This window comes from Sylvia atricapilla, chromosome 1 (genome assembly GCF_009819655.1).
Source record: "Sylvia atricapilla isolate bSylAtr1 chromosome 1, bSylAtr1.pri, whole genome shotgun sequence".
NCBI classification, from domain to species: Eukaryota; Metazoa; Chordata; class Aves; order Passeriformes; family Sylviidae; genus Sylvia; species Sylvia atricapilla.
Genome location: NC_089140.1, coordinates 102352828 through 102377741, shown reverse-complemented (window position 1 = coordinate 102377741; position 24914 = coordinate 102352828). Strand labels below are relative to the sequence as shown.

The 24914-nt window shown below is 36.3% G+C and overlaps 1 protein-coding gene across 1 annotated transcript in view; it reads right to left on the bottom strand.

Moving 5' to 3' along the window:
- LAMA1 (laminin subunit alpha 1) overlaps positions 1–24914 on the bottom strand; it is a 99439-nt gene that overhangs the window by 7120 nt on the left and 67405 nt on the right. The window contains exons 34-57 of the mRNA XM_066329285.1: positions 22675–22773; positions 21561–21672; positions 21231–21393; positions 18705–18915; positions 18357–18473; positions 18095–18258; positions 17322–17460; positions 16025–16118; positions 14744–14860; positions 13128–13310; positions 12677–12831; positions 10762–10905; positions 9746–9879; positions 9433–9583; positions 8773–8897; positions 7361–7511; positions 6062–6206; positions 5314–5455; positions 4062–4176; positions 3706–3876; positions 3139–3290; positions 2469–2654; positions 1810–1972; positions 550–662 (exon numbers count right to left, since the gene is read on the bottom strand). Of these exons, the coding sequence (XP_066185382.1) occupies positions 550–662; positions 1810–1972; positions 2469–2654; positions 3139–3290; positions 3706–3876; positions 4062–4176; positions 5314–5455; positions 6062–6206; positions 7361–7511; positions 8773–8897; positions 9433–9583; positions 9746–9879; positions 10762–10905; positions 12677–12831; positions 13128–13310; positions 14744–14860; positions 16025–16118; positions 17322–17460; positions 18095–18258; positions 18357–18473; positions 18705–18915; positions 21231–21393; positions 21561–21672; positions 22675–22773 (3446 nt within the window). The remainder of the gene's footprint in view (positions 1–549; positions 663–1809; positions 1973–2468; positions 2655–3138; positions 3291–3705; positions 3877–4061; positions 4177–5313; positions 5456–6061; positions 6207–7360; positions 7512–8772; positions 8898–9432; positions 9584–9745; positions 9880–10761; positions 10906–12676; positions 12832–13127; positions 13311–14743; positions 14861–16024; positions 16119–17321; positions 17461–18094; positions 18259–18356; positions 18474–18704; positions 18916–21230; positions 21394–21560; positions 21673–22674; positions 22774–24914) is intronic.

The following is a 24914-nucleotide window of genomic DNA, read 5'->3' as shown; positions in this document are numbered from 1 at the left end:
TGCCTGCAGAGACTTCCTGAATTGGAAGAAGCAAATACAAAGTGACTTGCAGGCTGTGTGATGGGGGCCTTGTTGGGAGCCCCTCAAGCAAGTAAAAGAAGCACAGAGGATATCACACACTAGGTCTCAACAAAATGATTCTTCTCAGTAGTCTTCAAGTGCACCTTCAAACATGGAAGGTGCACTTGCAGAAAACAGACAGGAGAAGGTCATCTGCATCATTACATGTCATCTGCATCAGACAAAGGAATAGGGACCAGATGTGAGCTCTGTATGTGGAAAAAAGAAATCAAAGTAATTTACAGAAGGTACAGTGAGCCTCAAGTCTGAGAGGGGAAAAAAATGCAGAAATCTGATCGTGAGTTATTAAACTCATGATCATTAACCTGGGATATGACACTTTCTTCCATGAGGAGCCCACAGAAACCTGAAGTGAGGGCCATGTTCAAAGCTGGCAATGCAGTGATCAATCATGAAAACCATCACAGCATTTCTTGCAGCTCAATACAAAATAACACTGTGTGCATGTGTAATTCAGGATATACTCACTTCTTCCTGACAGCAGACTGATTGAAGAGCAGGGTCAAGTGGCTGCCTTTGGCAAGTCCAAACTGATGGGCACCTTGAACATGATCAGGCAGCTCATCTTTTGCACAAACTACCTGTTAATGAAAGGACTTTATTAAGCAGGACAGTGTCAGGTGCTACCCAGCAGCTGTTGAATAACAATGTGCCTGCATAGAGCTTCATAGGAAGCAAAACTGAGCCACAAGATAACCACAAAGTATACAGCAAAACATCATTTAACTAAAGTCACAATCATTCCAACCTATCTTCAGTCTCAAAAAGAACTAGTTCTAATGATTTAGCTATGTCTCGTAGACAGCATTGGCCTTTCCTACTGAGAAATGTTTGTAGTTTCAGACATATTCAATTCACTTCTTGTCTTAATTGGTAGCCCTTTTGATAAATAATGCTGGAAGTACAATTTCAGTGTGAAAATCTTACAAGGTTTGGTAGAAATATTTTCCCATTTTATGAGGACATACATTTTTGTTATGATTTGGGTTATGGGGAGCTGAGGAACAGAGTATGAATGAGCCAAACAGCCAAAGTATAATTTAGCTCTAAAAAGGACAACTTTTTTCTTTTATAGCTCCAGTTTTTTGTATGAAATCTTTCTCTTTTATAAAATCAAATGTAGAAAATCTTGCTTTCTGTTGCCACAGGAAAATGGTTTCAGGATGCTTTGGAAACCCTTCATTATAAAGATGTGCAGCTGCAGGAGGAGAGAAGTAACGCTGCCTTCTCTCTTGGGAACAGGGACTGTGTGAGAGGAAACAGGTGTCATGCAAGCTGCATTCAGACACTGTGTGTCTCTCAAGTGGTTTGTGCCTCTTCTCTGACACAGAGCAGAGACTGCATGCATGTGACCAGGAAAATGTGAATGCAGAAATGCACAGCTAATGCAAAACTGAGCACAGAATCCCTTTGGTAGGAATACACTAAAGATAATAGTTACTGTCAAGTCCTTCTGTTTAGAGATTATCATTCCATTTTTTCTTTTCTTCTTTCTTCTTGTTGCTGCCTGAATAGTGATAAACCTAACTACATTTACATTCCAAATGGCCAACAGACTGCTACAAAGGTTAGGATCAGTTTTTCTATAGAAAACAATAATTTCAAATCAACGTCCATTGAACCATTCCATACTGCAGAGGAAGCAAATATACACAGTCTACAATCTGATAATTCTCTACAAAGAAAGGAGAAAAAGAGGTGGCAACAGAGCTTTGCTGCAATACATACTTTTTTTGTGTCTGTGAGAGGTCTCAGGGGAACTGGTAAAGACGGAAGTTCAGGTTGAATCACAATGTCTGATGGCTGTACTGCTGGTTTAGCCTTCTCTGACAGAAAGCAGCTGTCCATATCCACGTGTTCATACTTCATGGAAGTGGTAAAATATAAAAGCCTATATTAAAAAAAAAAAAAAAAAAAAAAAAAAAAAAAAAAAAAAAAACCACCAACATTTTAAGAGGTGCATTTCTGCTTATTTCCAAAGCAGAAGGGAAGTATTTTACAAGGTCTTTCAATAGTATAAGGAGAAAAGGAAAGAAGTGGCATCTGTGACAAACAGATCGAGAAATGGCAAATAATCTGTCCATAGAACAATCTGAATCTACAGTATTTTTGCAAAACCATTCTGTCTGTCACTGCAGATGAAATTATAGTAGAGAAAGCTGTGCTTTGTGCAACATCTCCATAAACATTAAAGACATTTTTAATACTATTAAGAAATATAGCTGGTAATGCCCATTTTCTGTCTGTTATAATACCCAGATCATGAGTATCACGCATTTCTTATGTCAAAAACCAGGCAAACACAAGTGTCATGGAAGAAATCACAAAATACATTTAACAATTACTATACAGTTTTCCAAAACAAGGCAGTTGCCCTTCTGACTTACTCCTTGTTAAAAATAAGATTGCTGATACAGCCATGAAAGGAACCAGCCAATTTTAGCCCTAAGATGCCCTCTCCTGCTGGAATGCCACCAGCGTAGAAGTTGGAAATATTAATGGGGCTATTTTCTGCTGCTGAACCAAGCCTCAATTCTGCAGGTTTACTTTCATCCACCTGTACAGTTATGATCCTGAAAAAGATAAAGTAGGGAAAACATTCAAGAAGGTCTTAAAGAGCCATTTTCAGATCAAAAGCATTCCTATCAAAAATGTCTTCTTCTATTAAATAAAAATTCCATTATTTTGATAATTCTTTCAATGTCTCAAAACTGCAAGCTATTCTTTTGATGATTTTTAAAAAGAAAAGTTTTGACAAATATCTTCCTAAATTATTTTGATAACTGCATATCTTTTTTCCAATACTATTTAGTATGCTTGCACTCAAGTGCCCCAAGCTGTTCTAGAGATTTTGAGAGCTTTTAGCTACACCTCCATCAGTGTCTGTATGCTGTATACAATTACCATGTAAATCAGAACATCTGCATTGACAGCAGAAAAACACAGCCCTGATTATCCCACCTAATAAGCTAGCAAAGGCAATTCCTCAGAGAGTGCAGTGAACTGACAACAACACACAATAATTAAACAGGTAGTACTCTTTGCAGTCACATGTACCTCTTATTCCGAATTAGGATGACAGAGTGTTCTTGTCCATCACTGTATGTTCCATTAGCAGACTGAAGAACTACTTTCCTAGTACTTGCTCTATCTCCAGCATTAACATGCACTGCAAGATGACCATCAATCAGCATGATGGAAAAGAAGGGCTGTAGATTTAATCAGAGGATTAATTTTTAGCTCTAGCTCCATTTTCAGATACTCAGTGTTTAAATAGAACATACATGGGAAAAACTTATATCCAACCTTGTTGCAAACTTTTTAATGAAACTCCAAGACTAGCTGGAATTGTACTGTTACCTCTCAGAGTGCAAAGCTTTCTAACAGAAAACACAAAAGCTGGACATTTCTCCGGTCAAAACAACTCTAGGTAAAGTGCAGGAGGTTTTTTATACACACCCACACCCTCCTTCTCTTAGAGTAGGAAATTGCAAGGTTTTCTCTTTGGATTCTAGAAGCTCCAACTGTCCATCAGATACACAATATATATAGCAACCACACTTCACTTTACAAAATAAAAATGGGGGAAATAATCTCCAAAATTTCTTTGTTTTCAGTACTTGCCAAGTGCGCTTGTCTTCGTTGTCGCTTTTCTAGTCCCCCGCTGAGTCCAGCAAGGATGATGCCACTGCTGTTCTTTGTAGCAAAAGTTGCCATCAATTCTGACTCTGGGCTTAATGACTTAGGTACCAACTCAATATATCCATTGTTCATGATGCTCACACTGTGAATAGGCTGTTTTATGAAGAATAAAAAATACTGAATTTATCCCTACATAGTGTCAGGTAAGAAAAAAATCAAATATAGATTAGATTATCTTAGAATTTTTAAAGATAAATCTGTTTCAACTCACTGTAAACACCACTATTCACTGTTCCATTAAAACAAAGATCATATCACAAAACTTCAAAGTCTCCTACCTCCAATACACAGCCTTTTCTTACTCCATATGAATTTCTAAGCAAGTCAAACGTGGAACGAGATATTTCCAGATTCTTGATGCATCCCACATACATTCTACTATTAAGACCTTTCCTGAAACACAAAACAAGGCTTTCTTTCCAAGGAGTAGTACTTGGAATCTCCTGGGAGAAAAGATTCATTTCTCTTCAGTAAGAGAAGAAAGAGAGATCTGTTTTAAAGAATGCAGTCGGTCCAGTGTAAGTGAAAAGAGAGTAGTTTAAGTTTTACTCTCAGATATTAAATCTGGTCTTAAAAAGAGTCAAGGCAATGTTGTGCCCAAATGAAAACATACAAGTGTGTAATGCTGTGTTGTCAGGTCAGGTCATTTCCCAAAACTTTAAGGTGAATCTTCAGCTGGAAGAAAATGGATTGTGTAAAAGAGTAACTGTAGCTGTAGTATTAATTTTTCAGTTTTCAAGTCTGGAGGATGCCTAATTTGGTTCCTGGTTTAAAGCTGAGAAATCTAAGGCTATCCTGCCATAATCCCTTACAGGCTGGTATGCCAGCTAAGATTAACAAGTCTGCACTCTGTAATCACTGTGCAGAGACCAATAATGTACTAGAATTTACCTTATTGTCAAGAGCATGAAGAAAGTTTAATTAGATTTTTTCTTGCCATATTTATCCTTTCACAGTGAAACCAGTGGAAGAAATGCGACTTTGCAAAGTTCAGTACAGACGTGCAATAAAAAAAACTCCATAAACTACAGACAAGCTATAAAATATGTATTTCCAATGTTTTCTGTTGATCTGTTCACAGTTGTTTTTCCTCTGCTCCAAAAGTTACTGAATTACAGGAATTCTGAAGTACAACTTTAATCCTTAAGCACAGTTTTGCCCATAAATGCCATCTGGAAAATGCATGGCTCGCACAGGTCGAGATCAAAGCAGCGTCATTGCAGACAGCAGTGCTGAATGCTTGCCCCAAAGAGCAGGGGGGGCTGCTGTGACAGCTGGGGTGGAAATCACTCTTGAAGGAAGAAAACAAAATTATTTCTGATCTGAACTGCAGCATCAGACCAACCAGTGGAAAGCACCATATCAGAATTTGAAGTCAAAGAACATGGTATACATGGTGGTATACATGGCCATAAACTAAACTTCAGAATTCACTGTTTCTCTCTAATTTCAGAGGAGATAAGAGTGTGTAGAAGTTCTTCCCTCACCTTATAGGAGTCTCAGCAAAGGTGCAAAAGTGAGACACTTTACCTCAGAGGCCTCAATCTTGGCAGCCCACCAATGAAGACTGGGTCCTTATCAGAGCGGTTCAGGTCTGAAGCAACCCCAGGAGATTCTCCTTGCTTGGTTTCTTTGTAATTAAGGTTATATGCATCCATGACTGCCAAAACTCCTGCAAAGAAAAGAGAGTAAAAGATCTGGAGCAGGACATGCATACATATTTTTTCCTTCTGGCAATCTTGTCCATAATAAAAGAAAATGTACTCATTGACTTGGACATTATGGACAATCTTCTTATTTTTAGAATTAGCCATTTGTTTTACTTCCTTTCTGCTAATCTTATTCATTTCTCTCTGCCAAAACCAAATCTCGAGAAGTCTACAGGAAAACAGATACGTATGAGAATATGTTATAGCTATTTGCACACATGCACTATTGCAAAATAGAGGCCCCCACAAAACAGTTGCACTAAGTAATACTAAAATGCAGAAGAGAAAATATGACCCTCCATCTACAGATTTGGGACAAAATCTTTCACTCTTTAAAGACTGCTGGTATAGTTTTGTCTGGCAGTTTCTACATTGCCTGCTTTTTGTGAGATGTGCTAAACCAAGCACAAGATTTACACTGCAGTCCTTCTAAAACCAAAGTACCGGGGTGTGGCTGCTAAAGACACTGCGTTGGAACTGATCAAATCTGGTTGCAGCGACCTGCAGCTATCTTAGATATTTGTATTTGTGAATGTGCAGACACATGGATTTTTCAATCTGTAGTCTACCTTGCTTCTTATTCCGACTGAATGAGATTTTATACCACGTTCCATTGTTGTAACGATTTTCTGTTGTAAGAGCAAGAGGTCCTGAACCAAGATCAACAGTCACCCTCACTTTGCCATCAACAAGCTCAAGGGACAAGAAGTCTTTCTGAGAGGAAGGAAAAAAAACCAACAAAACAAAACCAGATTACAAACAAACAGATTACATTCCTGGAAATAAAATCTTCCTAAAGAATGGATACCTGGGAAGTTTGGCCTGCTGTGTGGAAAAGATTTAGTAACTCTAGCACCCGAACAATTTGTTAAGCCCAAGATGCACATCTTCACTTTATTTAGGAAATTTAAGTTCACAAGTGAACATTTTCCTATTTAGGAAAACTAAGTACCTCAGAAGGCTGTGGGTTTTTTTTTTTTTTTTTTTTGTTACTACCCTTACTTAAATGCATCGTGAGGATTAATTACTCAGCCGAAGAAAGGTTAAATAACAAAGTCACATTTTCCAGGTTTTGGATGAAGTTGAAAGTAATTTGATTTGACAGCATAATAATCAAACACTATTATGTTCTTTCTGCAAGAAGCAAAGACCTTCCTCACACAGTAAAAAAGACTTTCTGAATTGCATTGAAGGTGCCCCCTCTGAACTGTAAAGCCTAAATCAGATATTATTGTGCAATGCATTCAGGGAGTAAGTATATAATGCAAATGAATAATGCAGTGACTCTGAAAGAATCTGTATCCAAGCAAAGCTTTTTCTTCCTTCAGGAACAGAAAACCACCATCTAAGTATGCAGTAAACTGCATGACATGACAATGAAGGTCTGATGATGGGTCTGGGTTATAGTGCTTTTGCAGGAGTTTAATTTGTTTCAGTTTACTGAATTCCTATCTTATGGATTTAATTAACTATGGTTTTCCATTATAATACTGTCTTTCTGCAAACTCAATTCCAAAATATTTTTACATTCTGTAAAGGTTCTTCCAACTGAAAAAACATAGCTTATTGTCCTTACTGTCTCCTTTCCTATCCTTTAGTTAAGTAATCATTAGTTTTAAATTAATTGTGAGGAATTCTTTTCATTGTTTAATTTTGCCCTTAGTTTAGGTGAATATTTGCTCTAATGAGTTGTCCTCTAGGGTTAAAGTCTTTATTCCTGTGGCTTATGATACCAATAACAGGTGATGAACTACACAAAAATAGTAATATTCTCTAATAAGCGAGCTGAAAAATAAAAAAAAACCAAGAAACTACCAAATGATCTAACACTGTGTATGACAGTTTAGGAATCTGATCCATTTTCTTACAGTGCCATTTGAAGCAAGATACAGAAGAAGCCCATTCGGTGAAAAGGTACTGAAAAATATTATTATCTGAGTCACTGTTGAGCGGAGTGCCTTCTCCACAACTGAGTATCCACTGCCATCAAAATGGAATGAAGTGTCCTCATCCTGTGGGCTACAGAAGTAGAAAATCAGTATAAAAAAGTTAACTGAACATTTGTGTTTTCCCAATAATTTTTAAATGAAGTGTAAGTTAGATCATAGAATAGTTTGGGTTGGGAGGGACCTTAAAGCCCATCCCATTCCACCCCCTGCCAAGTACAAGAACACCTTCCACTAGACCAGGTTGCTCAGAGCTCCATCTAACCTGGCCCTGAACACTTCCAGGAATGGGGTATCCACAACCTCTCTGGGGAACCTCTTCCAGCATCTCACCACCCTCACAGTAAAGAGTCTCCTCATAACATCTAATCTACTCCCTTTCAGCTGGAATCCATTCCTCCTTGTCCTGTCACTCCATGTCCCTGTAAATAATTTCTCTCCATCTTTCTGGTTGGCTCCCTTCAGGTACTGCTCCGTCACTACAGCCTCCAGGCAGTAATTTATAAAGTATGGGAAAACACTTGAACCTTGATGTAATGAATAACTGAAGGATTCCAGCCAATGGCTACTTTCATTATACAGCCTCACAATGGGATTTAGCCATGGGGAAGGATGCACACAAGATAAGTGTTCTTCCCTTATGTATGAAAATAAAAGCCAAACCAAGTGATTTCCTAAGGGGGAAAAAAAATTGTTACAGCATACACCCTCTAAATTAAAACATGCCATCCATTTATCAAAATGCTTTGCATAATTGCACTTAAAATACATCATCTATTAGCCCCTTTCCCTGCGATACAAGAGTTGTAAAAAAAATCTCACACAATCAAGCAGCACCCTCTGCTGTTTCTGCATGAAATATTCTGCAAAGGGAATATGGACAAGCATATTTCTTTTCTATTCCTTAAACATAAAAATAATACAGGCTGTAAAAGCTACCAAGCTCAGTGGCTACAGTTTTGCTATCGATTTTTTTTCTAAGACTGCTTTACCCTGTTTCTTACCCTAGGAAAGAATAAATTTGTCTTCCGAAAAACTACTGGAAAGGAAAGATTTCGAAGTATTTTGTGCACTGGTAGTCCCTACTTCCCATGCACAAAATAGTGATCCAACAATAAACTTCCTCTGAGAAAGTGATTCAAAAATTGAAATTCCATACAAAGATGTTGTTTTGACTCCACTGACATACTCAGATTAATGTGCTCAGAACTGTAAGTTAACAAGCAGTGAGACACTGCAATTTGTCTGATCTTATTTTTAATTAACACAGAAATATAGTATTACAAATGTAAATTATTATAAACCTATTGGAAAAAAAGAGCGAGACAAAATACCTTCCAAAACAGCCATTGCACTTGCCCTCTCTTTCTATGTAGTTCCAAAGACCGACAGATTTGCCATTCAGAGATGCCTCTCCTAGGCACCCTTTAAAATGGGTAACCTTAACTGCAGGTGATTTCTGTAAGACAAGAAATACTTCATGAATACAATTAATGTTAAGTACTCTGAAAATTATGCAGCAAAATTTTTGCTTGGTTGTTTTCCTTGAACTTTAGCTTTGTTAGATATAAATCATAGTAAGAGAGCAAAATGTTTTAGCATAACTATTAACAATTATAATTCAAATAATAATAGATTAGTACATCAAAAAAGTAAAATAACAATGTCCTTGACCTACTTATACACCTCATGGCATGAATAACAATTGCAAACTAAAAGAAGCCATGGAAGAAGCAAACAAAACCCAAATTCATTTTATAATGTCTATACATGGAGCATGCACACACACACTGTCCTGGTTAAAACTTCATGCAAAAATTTCTAGGGAAGATTAACTTCAGGATACTAGAACACCCTTGCAGGATCTCTGCTTTATGCTCAGAGTACCTGGCATTTCTTGATGAAGTAACCAAATCATGCAATTACTTCTAAGACAAAAGTATTTCTCAAATATGTTCAAAACAATTAACAGAAGGCTGATCTCAGAATTTAACCTTGATTTGTCCTCCAAGTCCTCCAATAAACATTAGGGTTGACTTGTTAACATCCAGTATGCTGGCTGTCCCCAGAGAGGTTCCAGATTTAGGTGAAGGCTTCTGATTGGAGTTCATTTCCTCTATGCTCAGTGTACCTGTTTTTCCAAACCTGCCAAATACAAATACTAATAAACAGTCATAGAAATCACCAGGCCTAATCAACACATACGCACTATTAGATTCTCTTCCTAAGGACAAGAAAAAAATTCATCACTGAAAAATTCAGTGGATGATTTGTGTATAACACTTATGATGGTCTCATTTTAATTACCTGGTGGCATGTATTCTGTGCCATTTGTTGTTGTCAATTTGAAAATCAGGGTATTCCAGTCTTGTTGATCCAGAGCCCAAATCCCAAAGAAGAGCTACCTTACCACGTCGCATCTCCACTGCCAGGAAGTCCGCCTGAAAAACAGCAGAGCCTATTCTAATTCATGGCATCAAATGTGTACTTTCACTGGTAACATGGAGAAAGTCTTTCCAGATTCGTGTCCCTACATCCTATATTACAGGAGCTGATGTTTAGCAAAATCAGTCTTTTAACCCACTTCCAACAAAACAAAACTCCCTCAGGTTATATGCAAGTAGGTGAATGTTTTCTTTTATATATATATATATATATATATATATATATATATATATATATATATGTAAAAAAAAAAAAAAACTGGAGAAGTACAGATACACAGATGTCTAGAAATATACAATCCTGAGTGTACGTGAAGTGACTCACCAGCCTGTAAAAAAGTGCTATCCCATGACAGTGTGCCACAAGCAACTAAAAGCTGTGCTTTTATTTGGATTACAGAGGGAATGAAGAGAACATGTGACAGTGAGCCAGCACACTCCCTTCAAGTGAGTGGATGCACTGTGCTCATGAGGGCCAGCTTCAAGAAGTTTATCTGTGTTAACAAGCAAATCATTTGATACACTCCAGCATGCTATATGAAAGTATCACAGAGGGTGTTACACTCCATGTGGTTAATGCACAACACAGGAAAAGGAAGGGGGAGTTTCATCACAGGGCCAAGAGGCAATGGCTAAGGAATCTGGCGCTTTTATTCTGTACCTTTGAAAAATCTCTGGAAACATCTAAGGCACAAAAATACTTCCACCTCTAGTGAACACACCTGTCTGCAAGGGGGCCCACTTGGTTAGTTAGTTTGAAACCAAGTAAGAAAAACAAAAATCAAGTAAGAAAAAAACTATTTGAAAATTTAAATTATTAAAAGACATTTAGAACTTTTAACTACCATTACCTTCAATAAATGTACATCAGAAACTTACCTTTCCATTGCTACCCAAGTAGAAAAGGAGGTTATCTGGTTCAGCAGTTTTCACATTGAGGGTTAAGGTGTTATAATTTGTAGATGAAATTTGGGGCTGATAGGCACGAATGCAATCTCTCTCTGCTGATACTGCAACTTTAATCTGGGGAGAAAAGAAGAAAATGGAATCTAAACAAGTCTCAGTGTACACAGCACCCATTTGTAGAGTATGTACTTAGTTTCTGACCAACAGATGCAAATCTTTTGCTGAGATCCTTCCATGCAATCTAAGTACTGTTACCTGGGTTAGATTTTTGCATTCTTCCAGGTATCACTTGATGAAGAGATTCACAATATAAAAGAATGAAATCTGTCTTAATACACTCACTCAGTTGGAAGGTTTGAATCAGTAAATGAACTATTCAAATACCTCAGAAAATAACAGTAAGTCTTGGGTCAGAAGATCAGCAAAAAGCCATGTCATAATATCAGAAAATAAAAATACAGGAATTCAAAATGTCTTAAAATAAAGGACACCAATTCTAGTCTATGTGGAGAGAATTTTTTTTTTTAACAAATTAAGAAGGCAGACCATCTGCAACAATTCTGGTTATTTTTGAATTTGAATTTGTAACACTTTACACAATATTAAAAATATATTCATGCATATACGGCAAGTTCAATATTTTAAAGATTAAATAAATCATATTCCCATTGTCATACCCCTAAGATCACTGTTTATTAAACTGATAAAACATTGATCCAAGCTAAATGCAGCCAAACTTCCAACAGCTTGGTAGTATAATGACAGAAAATCCATTTTAGCAAGAGAAAAGTCTTAATTCCACTAGCTTCATTGAGTACAGCTGTACTAACTGCACATAGCACATGTGTGTGTATGCATGCATCTACAGACACATACATAAAGTTTCTCTTGTGTAGTGAAAAATTACAAACAAAAAAAAAAGCCCAAACAAACACCTTAACAAAACAAAACGCAAGCCTAACCCCCACCCTTCAAACAGAACAAACTCTCCCAAACTGGAAAAAGGGATTTTGCCAACATTTCTATTAACCTTGCCAGGAACCTCTGTGGCTTATGACACCTCAGAAAATACCATTCCCTTTTTTTCTGCAGTGGATTCATTAAGCTTCAGTAGACTGTGACAGAGAAGAAATAACTATATAATTACAAAGATTTGCAGAAAGAACTGAGTGCCTTCTGTTTTTTTAATAAAACCTCCCAAAACCTTACAATAACAGATCCACAATTATGTCAAAAGCATGCCAAATATTACTCATTACAAAGTCATTTTTGTATTTCTCTCACAGTCTAATGAGATCCATAGTACAGCTGATTCACTTGTGCTGTCTTTAAGGGAGAAGCAGAGATTAAAAAACCTGTACACTGTCTTAAAGTACTCTGGATGCTCAGCTGCTTCCTGCAAAGAACACACAGACATGACAGGCCATAGATGGCAAATTTATTGACAGAATCAGCACTCTTGACAAAAAGTTTGTAATGTTACTTGATGTTATATGGGGGCACCCCACATCAGTCTAAATCCCAAAAATTAACATCTCTTAATAAAGAGAATAGCAGTACCATCCCCCAATTTGTCTCTTTCTCACCAAAATCTCTCATAACTGCTTTCTGACATACTGTGTTTCATTATTTTTATAGGAAACAGGAAGAAATAGCAGATAAATTACTAGCTAGCTGTTCTGACAAACTCCCAAATGCAAGAAGAAACTTGATGCTGAAACCTTAAAATGTACCAACAGCCCTGCCAGTATGATTTTAACATCAGTCAGTGCTCTTTGGACTTCACTGAGACTCCACAACAAACTAAGTACCTTGAAAGTAAATTTTAGGCTTCTTATCTCCCTGCTAAAAGTGAAAAGTCATTTAAGTCTGGGATTATGGAACTTACAGATGCTGCCTGCTTGCGGGCCTGGCTGATAAGTTCTTTAATTTCAGACAGGTTTCTGTTCAGGTTCTCCTCTAGCATTTTCAAAGGTTTGAGTCTATCCAGTAAAAGACTTGCTTGTGCTTCAACTTCTTTAATTTGCTTTTCAGCTGTGAATGCTGTGAAAACATAAAAGAAATGTTGAGGCAGGGTGAAAGCAAAATGTACTGTACATTGCTAAAATACTTAGCCAAGGTAGCCAGTTTGTGATCATTTTGGTTTCAGCAACTTTAAACATCAGTAAGGGATATATACATCCCATGTGAATTCTCTGGAGGAGTTTTTTTTTTAAGTTGGCATATTTTTACTGAATTAGGAATCAACTCTCAGCCCATCAGACTCATATTTAATGCCTCTTAAAACTTCATATAATACTGCTTCTGCAAGCAGTGACATTTTGACAGAGCAAACTTACCAGCTTTTGATGAATCAGTTATGAGTTCACTTGTTTTCCTCAAAGTGTCATTAACTTGGGACAATGTAGAAGATGTATTCATTAGCTTTTGACTGAACTCCCCAAAGTGACTTAAATCCACCACAGCACTGCTGTTTGCAGACAAAGCCAGCTCTTTCACTTCAAGCATGGACTTCCTGGTATCTGAAACACAGTTCCAAGGTTAAAAAACATTCAAAACGTTCATACATACTTGTGACTAACAAATGCCTGGCTTTCTAACAGCAGCTGCAAACATAGTCAAGACACTAAGAATGCTGTCAGTTACATTCCTGTCATAGTAAGAATTGTATTTTTGTTTCTTTGGGGAACTTGATTCTGCCTGTCTTATCAGGAAGTCTGTATGAATGAATCAGGCTCGTAGCGTTTAAGTTCCCCAAACTTAAACGCTTAAGCTCGTAGTGTTTAAGTCTGTTGGCACCCACAGACACTCCTCTGAGACTAAAGTTTGGAATCCTGTGCAAAGCTGGTGTGGCAGAAGGTCAATTACACCCTCTGGTTTTGGCTACAATCACCTGTATACTGAGTGCACCACTCCCAGTCTCAGCCTGCTCTTTACACCCTCTACCCACTATAGTGGGAAGATGCTGCAGCTGGAAAAAAGGCCTAAGTTAGACCTCCAAGGATCCTTCCTCACCACTCTCCACACAGAGAACAATGCCACCATGAATCTCTGACCAGAGGAAAAAAAAAAAGAAACAACTTCAAGAAAAGTAACAACAAAGCTGAAATCAAACCACGTTAAGCTGTGAGTTAAGGAAAACACTCCTGTGATTTTAATGACCTAATTTTCAATGTACAGCTTTATGTTAGATAGCATCCTGCAGTTCATATCCAGTGTAGTAACATCATCACTACTATCACTCCTCAGCATGAATTAGGTCTCTGAATTGCAAAATGGGTATTTTAAGGCTTTGAACTTAACATTCTAATCCAGATTCACAGCAGAATCAAATAACCCTAGTTTTCCTAACTTAAAACACATTATTAAGGTTGGCAAAGTACTTAGGACCCTCTTATTCACAACTTCAAAATAATTTTCCCAATTAGTTTCCGTGAACTCAAGGTCTTGCCTTTATTCAAAATAATGACTGAAAATAGAGGAATTCTTTCACTTTAGAAAAGCATAGAAAATAGATTTAAATCAATTAAACAAAGTCAGCATTTGCAATAAGAAAATATTTACATGTAGACTGTAAAATTCACAAATTTCAACAATTTTGAAACAAGCCAGAAAAGAAAGTGAAATCTCAGAGTTCCGTATTTAAATTTCTCTGTGTGTGGGATTAAATATTCTATAACTTCACTCTCCTTTCATATCAGTGCAATTATGTTTCTGTCAGAGGCCCTCCTGATTTACAGTAATGTGAAATGTGAATCAGACTACAGACCTTATATTATAACCCAATTATGTTTAATGGGTTTACTGGAAAGAATGTAAAATATTTAGGAGGCTAAATGAAGTCTCCACTATGGTTTATTGCTAGGTCTCTGCAATCAGATAATGAACAGGGGTTTATTACAATTGTACCAGAGAGTTCCGTAATAAGGAGAATGTCAATATAAATTTCACTTACTGTTAGGCAATGCTCTGAGTGTCAACAGAGAATCATTAAGTTGGTTGCCAATTTTATTAGTATTTTCCTGAATCTTTTCTACCTTTTTGTTCAACGCATTCAATCCAAATAGAAGTCCTGTTGAAAGAAATAACATATGCATAAACAAATACCATACAACCCACACAAAACCAAATTATTCATTTATCTCATCAATGGGGATCTTTTCCCAGCAGAAAGAACATTTTATAAACAGTAATGCAAAAAGAATGCAGTATAAACAGATAAGCTCCTATGGGCACTGTTCTGTTCAAAGCTAGCCTTTTTTGCCAATTCCATGAGACTGAATGGCTACAAACATAGCGAGGAAAAGGCTATAAATTGGATTCCATGACTGTGAACTCTAATAATTTTTACAGTGTTCTTCATATTTTATGTTATCTAGCAGGAGCCAAAGAAGTGGCTTTTTTTCTATATATTTGTGATCTGTTTGCAGAATCCTCTCATTAGAAATTGAAATACATAGCCTAGAAGGAATAAAAAGAGGTAATTCTGTCCATCTGAATTACATAAAATTCACACGTATTTGTAAACCAGTGGTATTGCAAGACAACATCATTTTACAGTTACATTTTATCTCTGTGAAACATTCCCTTTCTGTCCAATTTTGTTCAAAAATTTAACTTAGGGTTTGCTTCTGCTCCTACACAAAGCCTTTGTTCAAAATGCTTTTGAATTGTTGTGGTGTAGATTTCAATGCCTTGCTGGTATCTTTGGAGGAATAAAAAACAAAAAGTATTTTTGAATATATGCAGACAAAGAACTTCAGCTTCTTTTTCCATTTGAGCTGTCCAGCAGGAACAAGAAAGAAGGATTAGGATTTAAACATGTCATCTTACATACCTGTGTCATCCATAATTTATTAAGTAAAAACAAATGAATGGAATTTTCAAGAATCATTTTTTTTTTCTTTGTCTAGTACACAGTCTCTTATTTTATTCACAAAGTTTGGAAAAATAGCCATTTCAAGCACTGCTTATAGGTAAATGGTGTAGAACAAAGGCCAAATTTTTAAACATTTACGGAGAAAAATTTATTCTTACCCAAAAAATAAAAATACTATGAGGATCCATAAAACACTAGTCTTAATTGCAAGAAAAAATGTACACAGTCATATATATACTTTTACCTTAGGCTCATGCTCATTAAAAAAAAAAAAAAAAACTACACAAAAAAGCAGCAAAAAAACAGAAAATAGAGAAAAGAAATAAGAGGCAGAAATGTGAATTCTATAGAACTGACCATCACTTTTTTGCTTCAGATTTTTAGCTTCATTCTGAAATTTGGAGCTAAGCAGTAGAGTTTCTTTTCCCAGAAGACTGAAAGATTCCTCTGGCTAAAAAACACAGACACCAATTTGCCACATATGAAAAACAGAAATTCAACTGAAAACATTTAAGTATCTGCACACAGGTACAAAATTTATTGAATATTCTTGTTATTTACAAGATAGTCTGTTTGTTACCTTATTAAGTATCCATTAAAATAATACAAGTTGTTATCCTTTATTCAAGAATGTGACATTGAATGCCTTTGTGATTTAATAATTTAAAAAAAAGACAACTATGAAACAAAACCTACAAAATTTTAGTTTAAGTACAGCTAGTGATTCAGTGTTGTCTTTTGTAAATTCTATTTGCAGGCCTAATTCAAAATTTCCGCAATGAGCAATTTAAAGTGAGATATATCAAAATCACAATCTTGTAAGCATACTTCTACCTTTCTCCAACTGAAAGAACCTGGAAAAGCACCTTGAAGGATTCATGCTGCAGAAAGCTTTAATCAGACAGAATGCTATATAATAACAACATACAAGCTCACAAAACAATGTCAACTATTTTGATCACTGTCATGTAAATGCATTATCACACATCTGCTTCTGCAGGTATAATAATTTATTTGCATGACAAAGAGATGTGAGGGGGGGAATTAAATTATATGAGACTGTTAAGATCAGACTGGGAATTGGACTGGTCTTTCTAATCTACTGTTTCAGTAACAATCTGATAATCTTCAAAGGCAGAGGTAGATGAGACACAAACATACATTTGTTATGAAATGTCCTCGACTAAGCAAAGTAACTGTGGTTGGGAATACCCAGATAGAAATGGAAGAGGGATAGGTCAAAGGAGGAGATCGTTGAATAATTCCAAAGGTGAAAGAGAGCACTAGAGGTTTGGGAATTTAAGTTCTATGGGAATACACATCAGATGCCTGATATAAACCTTCATAGAATCAAGTCCAGTCCAACTAAATGTGCATTAGACATTAAAAAGCAAACAAAACAAGGGGAAAATGGTACTGTGGCAGAGAGAAAAGAAACGTAAACCGAACTTGAAATGTGGTGTCATTATTGCCTTGGAGTCCTGAATCCTTGATTCAAGATACAGTACATACTAGCTGGCAGGACTGGCTACCATCAAGGATATGCCTCCATCAAGAAGATTCAAGTTTTCAGCAAGTGCAGAAATAATTAGAACAAATAGTACTAAATGAGAAAGGGGAAGACATAAATTAAAATACCAATTTTAATACTTACTAAATCCAAAGGGCCATTCGCAACTCTAGAGGCATCATCTGCCAAACTCTCTGTTCTTTCAATCACACTTTTAACACTGGAGTGACTGTTGATGGCAGCAGTTGCGTTCAGAGTCACATTTCTTACTCTAGAAAGGTCACTAAATAGACAATTAATAAGCAATTCTGTTTTCAGTCAAGCACTGAGTTCCATGTCTTCAATTACAACGTGCTCATCTCATCTTTCCAGAATACATGATGCACTCAGAAAAAAACAAGCACACCTTGCACAATATTGCATAAGAGGCTTTCAATTCATTATTTTGAACTGAAAGAGCCAGTTAAAAGGTTTTCAATTATGGGACTTTTTTCTATTTTGTTACTTGCTGCTCTGTTTTATTCCATTCTACCTCTTTTTTCGGTTTTTTTCCTCTCCTGTTTTGTTCCCTTTTATGTTAATTTTTTCAATTCATAAAGATCCTTGGAACAAACAAATGGTATTGCCTAAACAGAACAGAAACAAGCCCTTCTCTGAAACTCAAAAAATATATACAGATACAGGATCTAGGAGGAAATTATAAGCATCTAAAAGCTAATCTATATTAAATTTTGCTTTATTGAATTTATCTGGCTGTAGTGAAGCCAAGAATTGCTCTATGTTACTCCAAGCAAAATTTTCAGTTTTCAAAACATGGACAGGAAATTTGTTTAGTTAGGTAGTTATGCCTCTACCTATTTATATTAAATCTGGCACAAATGTAAATTTCATCATTTCATAATTCTTGAGTTTATCACCTCTCTAGTGCATCTGCAAGTCTTTGGAACTGGGTGGCATGTTCCTCAGCTCTGTATACCAAGTCAAGCACTCCTCTCACAGACATCTGCATCACCAGCTCATCCACATGGTGTCGCAGTTTGGTGCTCCACAGGACCAACCCATCCTGGTGGTCTTCCATGTTCTGCAAAAAAAAAAAGTTACCCTTTTTTTTGTTTGTTTGTTCCACTAGCAATATAAGCTTGAGAGTCTCTAAGACGATGTTGAAACTTGAGGACTTACAAATGTAGAGTTCTTTACATCTAGGGCAAGAGTAGCAGCAGCATTCAGTAGGACGTTCCCTTCTTTAATGAGCATGGTTGAGACTTCTTCACCTTCCTTTATTTTTAGCTTTTTCTCCTATAGCATAAATCAAGTGGTTTATAGTAGGATGATAAGTCAGCTATACAGAGGAGTTCACATAACACATAATAGTGTGGTTTTCAAAGATGGATCTCCTTTTTTTCAAAATTTAAAGGTATCATAGATATTAAAACATTTTAAAATGTTTAAAAATGTCAAATATCTGCTTAAAAGCACAATCACATATTTGGTATTTCTTATGCAGCAACTCTGACTGTCGAGTCTTACATTTAACTCTGCCAGGTTTGTGGAGATGAGAGGAAACAAGCGATGGGTCTCACTGATGTTAGCGAGTGCCTCATTCACCAGGTCCTGGGCATCCTGCAGGCTGCTGCTCTGCTTTGATAAGAATTGGCTTGCATGTGTTTTCAGTTCAGCAAGCTCCTGCTGAGGTTTGAGATACTCTTTCTGAACCTGGGTCAACAACTTTTCGGCAGCTCTGAAAAAGCAGAGGAATCAGAAATTAAAGAAACAGCAAAAGGGAAACTTGGGCATGGATTTCTTAAGGAGAAAATCGTGTGATGTTAAATTAATTTATATGTATCTTCCTACTAAAGTCTGCCATTTTTTCTAGAATAGCATACATACATATGGGAGTTTAGTCATTCATCTTACCACACAAAATGATGATTATCTGGGGAGAGGACAGTAATACAGTTCATAAACTTTGCATGTAATGACTAGAGGGGAAAGGAGTGAGTATGAATCACATTCGTTTGGACTTAATTTGGGACATAACCCCTCACATCAAAATCTCTGTGAAACTTTCCTCTGGGAGTACTCTACATCCTTACTGTAGTCATTCATATTTTGAATGTAGGATCAAAAAATCATTTATAAGGATTGGCATTGGAAAGAAACAAGTAACCAGACCTGAAAGACATATACCCAGAGTCCAGAAAAGTTTAAATATCAAATAAAAATAAACAATCTCATTAAAAAGAACACTGAAATGAACAATCTCTGCACTTATACTTTTAATCAGCAACAGAGATTATCTGGCAAATACTAAATTCTCCCAAATCTGTCAGTTGTTAATTGCTTCAGCTGTTCTATTTGGGAATATTTGCATCTCCATTTGAACACTTTCCAAAACTGAAGTAACAGAAATTAAAATCATCCTGAAAGTCTATTCCTTTGTTTTTCTTCATTTCAGCACATATGCTGAACACTGCAACTCCTGAAATGGTATTTTTACATAAATGTTTGTCCTTGTTAATCTGAGTGCATAACACATAGCTCTTTAGCCAAAGCAAAAAAAAACCTAGTTTATTTCAGTTATATACAGCAAAATGCATTCCATCTTTCTTACTGAACAGCAGATGTGCATTTGCATGTATTTCCTAAAACTAAAAAGTCAGAGTCCTTTCAATCAGAAGCCACGGCCTTAAAAAAGTTACAAGATCTAAAGTATTTTACAAGTCAAAAGTGGCTTCTGTTTCAGCAACAGAGTAAAAAGGTTATATTCCAAATTGTCTGGAGACTTTGCCTTTCATGGCCAATGTATGGAGACTTCACTTATAAATGTCGCCTGAAGTACATTATCACAAACAGTCCACTGTGAGTCATGTGGCAATCTCTACTTCCCAAAATACAGCCTAGCAAGCTGCTTATTTAAATAATTTTTGAATTTACAGCTGCATTGCTTAAGAAATTCTGCAGAGCAAACAACCTTATAGAACTTACTAATTCTCTTCTTCAATCTGTCAAAGGACCCTTATCAGAGAGCTTTCAGAAATTTCAAGAGACTATAATTGAAAAAGTTAATTTGCAAACACCTTCTACAACAGCTCAAAAGCTGTTGATGTTGAAAGTCAGAACATTCTTTTACTATGGAACAACACATTTGGAGACATATTTGAAGTTCCTAATAAGAATAAATGGTATATTTCTGGTCCATTTGCATGTCTATGTAGTTTCCATACAGTTCTATGTTCATCATATAGTCTGCTGAAAAAAATGAGACATGCTACCGACACAAGCACTCTATCCTGCTTATCCAAAGCACCTAATAAAAAAAAAGTCAAACTTTCAGAAATATTCTATTCTGGTCTAAGTCCTTGTCCTTAGAAGCCAATGTCAACATTCCTACAGGTTTTGGTGTGCTATGGCATTAGTCAGTATTGCTGAAAGTAGAACAAAAAATTTGCTGACTTTTGGAACAGCCATTTTTTTATCTTGCCAAGTCTGGCAATAAGCACTAATAATGACTATACAAGCCATTTCAAAATAGCCTTCAACTGGGTACACATCAAGAAAACAGCATACAATCCTAAGCAATGGCTCAGAATGCTTTAAAAATGCCTTGGTTTTATTTGCAGATCTTTGTATTACATATTCCAGTGACAATTGTCATGTCCTTCAGCAGGCCTGACATGTCCTGGGCTTCCAACTGACTGAGAGTTTTCAGCCAAAAACAACACAGAGATAGGTATTAGGGTCAGATCTGAAAGAATCTGAAATCACTGAGTCTTTTGACTTATTGCAAGGGAATTTTGTATCACATCCAAGTTAACAGGCATTACTATTGATTTTACAGACTTCTGGAAGACTTTATTATTGACTTGTATCACACAGGATGACCAAGTATTACCAAATCACGTAACTCCAAAACAAAGTTCACATACCCCCACCTGGGCTAACTATCACACTGCCACTTATTACAGCAAAATGTTTCTCCAGATATCTCCCCCAAAAAAGCAGTGTTGTGTGGCAGACACATGTGAAATGAAGTTTTTGGTAGAATAGGCTTACTTTAGGACTGTGGTAGCATTATGGTGCTGTTGAACAAAATCCTTCTTGCGCAATGCATCCAAAAGGGCAGAAATATCATCCTGCAGTCTCTGAGATGTAGCATTTGACAGTGGCAGATCCAGGCCCAGTGTTTCATTGAGTGACAAAGCAACTTCAGCAAGTACTGAGTAGGAGAGTAAACAATTTAGTTTCACCATTTAAAAAAATGAACCTATTTGAATCCTTTTGCAAACTGTAGCATTTTCCATGTAAACAGGACTTTACCAGTCGCAAAGGACATACCCTTACTAAATTCTGTAATGAAATGGAAGTATCTTAAAAACAGGATACCTTTGATGGTTGTATGTATTGTGTCAATAACGCCAGTCAGTTCTTGACTTCTATTCCTGGTTTTCTGAGTCATTGCGTCAAGTTGCTGAGCTTTTTTCAAAAATCTATTTGTCTAAAATAAAATCAGACATGATATTTGACAGTTCTCCTAAAATACTGATTTTTTAAAATAAATTAATTAATTCCTGACACTTGAATTAATTCCTGACACTTGTCTATGGTTTTTATGTTTACTTTGTTAATACTGAGAATATTTTAGTTCAAGGAAACAACGCTTCTTGATAAGGTAGATCTAACTGTTTTACAAATCTTTGATGCTTCCATGCTTGCAGATGCTTTAATTTTGTTTAAAGTTCCAGACTCTCGGATCAGAGTTATCAATTATTTCCATAATCTCTAAGCTCACAATTAGGAAAGCTATTTCTTTAACTAAGTAAATATTATATAATTTTTAGGTACAACTAATTTTTTTTAAGAAAATCACTGTTGTGGATGTATCAATATTCATGCAATACAGTAACAACACTCAGTGGATGCAGCTGGTTAGATTCTCTATACATGGTCAGAAAATTGTAAGAACATATGGTCAGCAAATGAGATCTAATGGCTGAAGAACTGTGGTCTATTTCCTACTTATAATTACTCTTCTGCTAAGACTGGATAAAGAATGCAAATGTTGTCTCTTCTCCTGTGAGACTTCAACAGATTTATTTCTCCTGAGATCATTTTATACACAATACTACAGGTACCAAGGACTTTTCGGTGAATATTCAGCTATGACATAACTTTTAATAAGCTCCACATATTAAAACTAGTGACAAGAAAGTAATTTACTCTGTCCAGTGGTAGGACATTAAATGACCATAGTACAAAAAAACTTAAACAGAAACCATGTAAATCTCCTGTACAGTATCACAAACCTCCGCAGTTTGCAGAAGATTTCCACAAAGCAATTAACTCCTTTTCAGGAAGACTAGAGCATGGACTGAATTCTTTCATTGAACTGTACAAATCTGAAATAATTTCTCAACAAGTCTCTGGCATCATGCTATTGTGCTATGAAATCTCAAATGATTTCTCCAGATAAGCTAAGAATAAAGAAGCCAGCACCTACCTCTTCATGCAAGTGATCAATTCCTCCTGATAAATTCAGAAGATTTTCTTTTGCTGTATCTAACAAGTAAGCTGGATCTTCTCTAGGAACTATAGACCTCTGTAAGAAATGAGAAGTAACAGCTCACTGTAATTTGAAGACTTTGTTGTGGGTCCAGAAAAGTTGGGAAGAAAATAACTCTGTACACTATTTAGATTATTTATATGCTTGAAAGGACTGATTTTCAAAGCACACAGGATGACATAAAGTAATTACATACATACAGTTTATGCAACACAGTGTACCATTTCTATAAATAAGCAAGAATCCAGCCATGTTGTATTTTTAATTGAGTAAAAAAGGAAGGAAGCAGCAGTTCTGCATTCGTGATTCTCAATTTCACCGCAGTCTGAGCTCCCCAAATAAACTATCTTGAGAAGTTCCAAGGCCTTTGAATTAAATATTTCATCCAGCCCCATAGCTGCTACCATTTCAGCAGCTCATCCTGGCAGAACTGCTGCACTAGGGTGTATCTGTGAGGATGACCCTGGAGATCAGCAGTCCTGTGGGTCCCTTTGTCAATAAGAAAAAATAGGAGGCTGCACTGGCCTTCAAGGTCACCTCAAACCTGCTCCATACAGCAATAAATAGGTCATTGTACCCAAGTCTATAATATGTGATACAGTCAAGTCCTGCAACATAACACCTCTCCTCCAAAGCTGCAAAGAAACTTAGGGCATCTCTTACAGAGAGAGCAAGACAAGGAAAGGTTTAGATTTTAAATGTTTCACAGCCAGTCATCATAAATACCATAGTAAGTTTTATATATATATATACATACAAACACAGATGTAGGTAAAATCCAAATTTCTACAAAAGTAATACACAAGAGTGTCCAACAGCCCCGTGTCAGTGTTTTTTCCTCAGCATTAAAAACAAGTGAAAGAGAAAACTAAAGCTCTTGAGCCTTTAAGTCCAGCAGGTTTCTTTAAGAGCCTAGTTCAAAAAAGCAGGATGGGACAGCAACCAAGTTTAGGTACGTCAGGATGAGCAAAGCATGGGGCTTTAACTAGAAAAACAGAACTACTGAAATCTTCCAATGGACTGGAGGTGCACAAGCAATGAGGAATGGACAATCTGAAAATTTGAAAATGTCATCATTACCAAAGGACCCACAGAAAGGTACAGAAAAGAGAAGTACTCGAGCTCCTGAGTTACCAGCATGAGCCAGATACAACACAATGCAGGGGACAGCCCTTCAGGGAAGATCTGTAATTCACAGAAATAACCTTGGGGACTTTCTGGCCTCCAGCCACAGTTTCTTTGCTACAAGGCAAAAGGTTTTTACATACCCAGGACAAGGGGAATACCTGCTTCCAAACAGAGAAAAATTATAAGACTATCAACTTACCCCCACGATTAAGTGGTTTAAAAAACCATGGCCCGACACAAATGAAATTACAAGCGTCCCAAGAAGTTTTATATCACTTTAAGCATCCCACTTCCAAGAAAATGACATCTGGCTTTGATTTATTTTTAATATTGGAAAAAGGTATATAATAAAACTTAAAAAGTAGGAAGGGAGTAGAACCTTACTTAAGCAGTTAAGGTAAACTTGCTAAAAAATTACCATAGTTGAGAAAGTTAAACTTACTTAAGAAGTAAGTAGAAACTATAACTGCCCTTATTTTTAGGTAAGATTTGACTTTTCTTTGCAATGAAGTGCTCAATAAAAACTACATATGAACAAATGCTTCCAAGTAAAAGATGATGATGCTATACAAACAAACTAATTATAGAAAGCAAGTGAATTGTATCCTTGAAGTATTACCATAGTTCAGTACACTTATACCTTAGGACATAAAGGAAAGGAAGCATAACTAAAGCTTTCAAACTAAAAGGTTAGCAACTAAAATTAAAGGGTAAGAGTACCTCTGCTGAAGCATAGACATGTAATTGAATCAAGTTTGCCATAAATTTTTGTAATTATTAACATTATGAAATACACTGATTGGAATTTATTCTGCCTTATATCTTAAATAGAAGAAATCATAATTCAAAAATTTAATTTGCTGAATTTGGCAGCGCAAATAGATATTATTTTGATTTTCTTGTGATATGGTGAAATACAAATAAGGCAGCTTTGTTTCTGACTCAGAGCTTGTCTGCTTGACTATTGCTGAGAAGACTCTTGCCAATAAATGTGCCTAATTTTAGTAGTCATGAAGCAGGGAGGATCCTGTTTATCTCTAGTTTTGTGC